We start from the raw sequence: 5,450 nt of genomic DNA on the forward strand, positions 1-5,450 counted from the left end.
GTTACGCTTTCTTTCTTTGCGTGAACATTTGGGCGGCGTTATGGAAATCTTCCCACATCGTGACGCAGATATGTGGGGGCGTGTTAGAACAAACCGTTTTAGGTAGGCGTGGCTGACTCTTAACTTTTATAAAGAAATATCTCTTTGGATTTGAGACTTTAGTCTTTGCAACTTTACAGATCTTCTTTATGCACCAAATCGCATCATATGACCCCTTTAAAACAAGTTTTCATACCTCACTGATAGATATTTGTTGTTTTAAGCATTAACTCACTTAATTTTGTTTGGTTTCTCAGAAAACAATACTATTGATCTTTATTTTGGATCTCAAGTAACTGTATCTTGATTTAAGGATGTTTGGATATTTGCATGGGAAAACAAGACAAAAATACTGCTTTAGATATACATTTTTTTGCAGTTCATGCTAAATTTAATGGCATGACTTTATTAATTTAAGACTTTTTGCTCCAATTTAAGACCTTTTTACTTTGTGGAAGAGCGAATAAAGACTTTTTAAGACCTAAACCCTGTTTCACCCCTAAAAAATTAAGAAAATGTGAATTATATGTTACAAAAAAATATATATATACATTTTTTTTCTCTCAAATTTTTATTTTGGGCTCTGAAATGTAACCTGGACGTGTTTACATGAGATTTACCATGAAGTGCACAGAATTAATTTGTTCAGTTCTAATACTGAAATGAGCCCAAGAATCAAAAACGCCGAGCTAAAACACGTGATGAAACATTAAATCTCCAAAGAAGCATATAAGTCAACTCAAGAACCTCATACAGCCACAAATGCGTCTTGACATAAAGCAGGAATGAAGTGGACGGGCGCACGCGCGGCTCATGAGGAGCCAGTGTAATTGAATGCTGGAGAAGGATCAGACAGCGCGCGTGCTGTTGACTTTAAAGCAGAAGTTGAAAGTCACGAACGCTTTCAAGTTCGAGCAGTGCTTAAAATTTCCCTTTCACTTATTTCATCCGTTTCATTGTTCACATTAGTTGAAATCATACCCTTCACATTTTTAATTGGCGTGATGTTGGAATTGGCACTCTTAACGAGATATTTCGATGTTTTACGAGTGTGTGATCATGGAAAATGTCCAAAAACACTCCGTTCAATGTTCATTTACATGAAGCCAACGATATTGAACCACATTCAACTACTTAGCTAAACTACCTCGCTGTTTCCATGGAGACTAGCCAGTTTAACTCTGAAATATGATTTCAGTATTCGTTTCTTCGCTTCAAACTGTGAATTTTGCGGTGAAGTTTTGACGGATTCTGTGTGGAATACACAGCTGGAACGTATTAAAACACACACTTACTGTAATAATTTCTGCTGTACAGAGCTGGAACGGGAAAATATGCAGCTTTTCAAGGAATATCAATGAATATTAAGTGTTTTGAGTTCCCCTCAGGTGAACGCTGAATCACCTCACCACTTTCTGTTAACAAGTTCGACTGGCAGATGTCCTCACGGTGTTTATTTTGTTGGTTACTCGGTACTTTTTAATTTTATGAATCAGAAATATTAGTTTATAAACCTCTGTGAGGTAAACTCTAGGCTGCTTTCATCTCACGAGCTTCCCGCGGATTGTTCTCGCAGCCGCGCGGCCCAGGCGCCGCTTTAAGCGCGAAAACATAATTTCACTTTTATTTGTTTGTTTTTTTAATAAAAATAATTTACTTAAATAAAACTAGCATAAAACATTATTATGTAAGCACTTAACATTAAACTGAAAAAAATCTAAAGTTTAAATATCCTAATAATAAAAATGATAAATACTAATGACACTAGCACTCACTGTAAAAAAAATTTAATCATGCGTCTTGTAATTTTCATTAAAAAAATTAAGGTGATAATTAAAAATAGTATGTATATCTTACACACTATATATAAAAAAATAGTGTAAATAAATTGTGGTTCAGTGTTGTATAGAACTTTTCACTCTTACACACTATATATAAAAAATAGTGTAAATAAATTGTGGTTCAGTGTTGTATAGAACTTTTCACTAATAATACCAAGAGATATGCTTTCCTTATTTGTTTAGGAAACTTAAGCAGTTCTGAGGCTTGAATTAAGGAAATAATTAACCTGAAAAAAAAAATAAGGAAAGAAGGCTACCTATTTATTTTAAGAGAATTAGCTAAATTTTCCGGTTTTATTTTTGGCAGCGATTGTTAGTTCCCAGCATGCTTTGCATATGGCTGGATATGGAAAGTAAATATTGAAATTAAATGCTATTTTAGGTGTTTTTTTGTGTGTAAAGAGAAACACCTATTAATGTTTAATGTTCAGTTATGTTTGACATTTGAAAGAGTCTCTGTTATGTTGAAGTTTCTATCATTAGGCTACCATTGTGTAATTAGAAGAGTAGAGCTTATGGTTATAACTGCATGTACTACACTATGAGGCCTGATGCTTTGTTCAATGCTAGTGCTGTAAAGTTTTTCCTACTTGAACTGTCTGGCTGTATACATTCTTTTACTTGTAGGCTACAAAATAACTCAATTTGTCAAATACAAACAGGCCTTACTCAAAATCATAGACTTTAGAGAATCAACTTAAAAAACAATGAGCACATTTCACTGATATTAAATTCATTGTGTCATATAGATTAAATAATTTAGGAGATTTTACATGATTTATTCGGGTAGATTCCATTAAAAAAAAAAGCCTTAAAAACTACTCAAAAATAGTATGTGTAATATTGTTACCATTATTTTTTAAGTAAATACCTTTTTTTTTACATTGTAGGCCTATTAAAATGACATGTTAACAAATTATTAATTATGAATGATTTCCAGGCTACTTGTTTAATGTATTTCAAAACTTGGTACTATGATGTATTTCAAATGATGTATTCCAAAAATGATGGTTTTATGGATATGTAATCATGGTAATATTATATTGAGCAAGCAATCATGTACTATTACGTTTTGATACAATCACTTTACCATTGTACTGCCAAACCATTTTTGTAAGATAAAATCTAGCCTATGCAAATTACAAATAGTGCATAGTTTGTCATTTTGGGTTTGTGGTATCTTCAGATCATTGAAAGTTTCAAGACTCAAATCACTCATAATTTGCAACATACTAAATCTCATCTCTCTCTCACGTAGGTGTCAGAAGTCATACATCCGGCCCATAGTGAACTGACCAGCTGTACCCAAGTGTGGACGCCATGGATACAATAAACTTCACCTTCTGGAACGCCTCTGAGGGCAACGAGACCCTGGAGACGGTGGACGAGAGCCCGTATAAGACAGTGGAGGTGGTGTTCATTGTACTGGTGGCCGGCTCACTAAGCTTGGTGACCGTTATCGGGAACATCTTAGTCATGCTCTCCATCAAGGTAAACAGGAACCTGCAGACTGTCAACAACTACTTCCTATTTAGCCTGGCCTGTGCTGACCTCATCATTGGCCTTTGCTCTATGAACTTGTACACAGTCTACATTGTGATTGGATACTGGCCGCTAGGCCCGGTCGTGTGCGACTTGTGGCTGGCGCTGGACTACGTGGTCAGCAACGCCTCCGTCATGAACCTGCTGATCATCAGCTTCGATCGCTACTTTTGCGTCACCAAGCCGCTCAGCTACCCAGTGAAGAGGACGACCAAAATGGCAGGCATGATGATTGCGGCGGCATGGGTTTTGTCCTTCATCCTCTGGGCTCCGGCCATCCTGTTCTGGCAGTTTATCGTTGGCGGGCGCACGGTGCCAGAGAAGGAGTGCTACATTCAGTTCTTCTCCAACGCCGCGGTCACTTTCGGCACGGCCATTGCTGCTTTCTACCTGCCCGTCATCATCATGATGGTGCTGTACTGGCAGATATCCCGCGCCAGCAAGAGCCGCGTCAAGAAGGACAACCGCAAGCCGTCGGGCGGCAACCTCGATGTAGCCTCGTCCAATCAGATCCGTGAAAACACGGCCAACAAACCCACCAACAACAACCTAACAGCTGAAGAAACAGACCGAGGACAGACCCAGCTAAAAGATGACGCCGCCAACCAAAACGATGCCAAACTCCAGAACGGCAAAGCGCCATCCACAGCGAGCGGAGAAGCGGAGCCGGAAGATGGAGGACGAGGAAACTGCGTTCCCGCAGAGGAGAAAGAAAGCTCCAATGACTCAACCTCTGGCAGCGGAGCTGTAACCAATCAAAAGGATGAAGCAGCGCCATCCAAAGCCAATGACAACCAGGCTCCCACGAGGCATCGCGCCAAAGCTGGAGGCTCCAAACTGACGTGCATCAAGATCATCACCAAATCGCCAAAGGGCGACTGCTATGCACCTTCGAACGCAACGGTGGAGATCGTCCCGGCCACCGAGAGGCAGAACCATGTGGCGAGGAAGATCGTGAAGATGACCAAGCAGCCACCCAAGAAGAAAAAAGCACCACCCTCTCGGGAAAAGAAGGTGACGCGCACCATCATGGCCATCCTGGTGGCGTTCGTGGCTACTTGGACGCCATACAACGTGATGGTCCTCATCAACACCTTCTGCTCCAGCTGCATTCCCAACACCGTGTGGACCATCGGATACTGGCTCTGCTACATCAACAGCACGATCAACCCCGCTTGCTACGCCCTCTGCAACATCACCTTCAAAAAGACCTTCAAACACCTGCTGCTCTGCCAGTACAAGAACATACGCTCGGCCCGATGAGCTGTAGTGTGTGTGCATGCGTTATATTTTACATGTGTGTTCTGGTGACAAAGGTACATGTGTGGATGTGTTTGTATGTGTGGAAAGATACAGTAAAACCAGTTCAGCAATTGAAGAGTTTATTTGCAAAAACATTTCCTTAAATCATGTGTTCTATTGTGTTATCATGTTTTTATTGTGTTTTAATGTGTGTATTTTTAGTTATTATTATTTAATCAAAACCACCCAACTGCAGTTTGATTGATATTAATTGGAATGCAGGACAAAAAAAAACATAATTTTTGAACATTTTTAAAAACGGAGTTATCTGTTTTTGCAAATGAAGTCTTCAATTACAAATTGAAGATTGACCCATCAGCACCCATCATATACAAAGTTTTAAGAATCCTCCGTCCTTGTTTGGCGAATTTGACACAGTCAGCTGCAAAGACTCTACTTTAACACATTTCACGGTGTGTATATCACAGATTTCCCCTAAAATAAGTGTAAAAATGTGCGTCTGGGCAGATGTGTGATTGCATTTATTGCCTTTTATATATATAGATAGATAATCTGTTGTAGCACTTTACACACGCATAGAGGTGATGCATGTCACAAAAGATGGAAAAGAAGTGCTAAAATATTTGATTTATAGACAAAAATGTTAAAATAAAAATAAAAAAACAATACGAGCATATAGATGGTCAGAATGGAGTCTGTACTATTCAATAATACACAAATAAGGGGACAACAGGGCTGACTGAAGATCCAAACCTATCGCGTTTG

General features: G+C 39.0%; 1 protein-coding gene across 1 annotated transcript in view; it reads left to right on the plus strand.

Annotated features, from left to right (window-relative positions):
• chrm2a (cholinergic receptor, muscarinic 2a) overlaps positions 1-4,814 on the plus strand; it is a 78,022-nt gene extending 73,208 nt beyond the window's left edge. The window contains exon 2 of the mRNA XM_016512129.1: positions 3,139-4,814. Within this exon, the coding sequence (XP_016367615.1) occupies positions 3,201-4,685 (1,485 nt within the window). The 5' untranslated portion in view covers positions 3,139-3,200 and the 3' untranslated portion in view covers positions 4,686-4,814. The remainder of the gene's footprint in view (positions 1-3,138) is intronic.
• Positions 4,815-5,450: the final 636 nt, after the last annotated feature.

Source organism: Sinocyclocheilus rhinocerous, unplaced genomic scaffold (genome assembly GCF_001515625.1).
Source record: "Sinocyclocheilus rhinocerous isolate Xijiao unplaced genomic scaffold, SAMN03320098_v1.1 scaffold475, whole genome shotgun sequence".
Lineage (NCBI taxonomy): Eukaryota > Metazoa > Chordata > Actinopteri > Cypriniformes > Cyprinidae > Sinocyclocheilus > Sinocyclocheilus rhinocerous.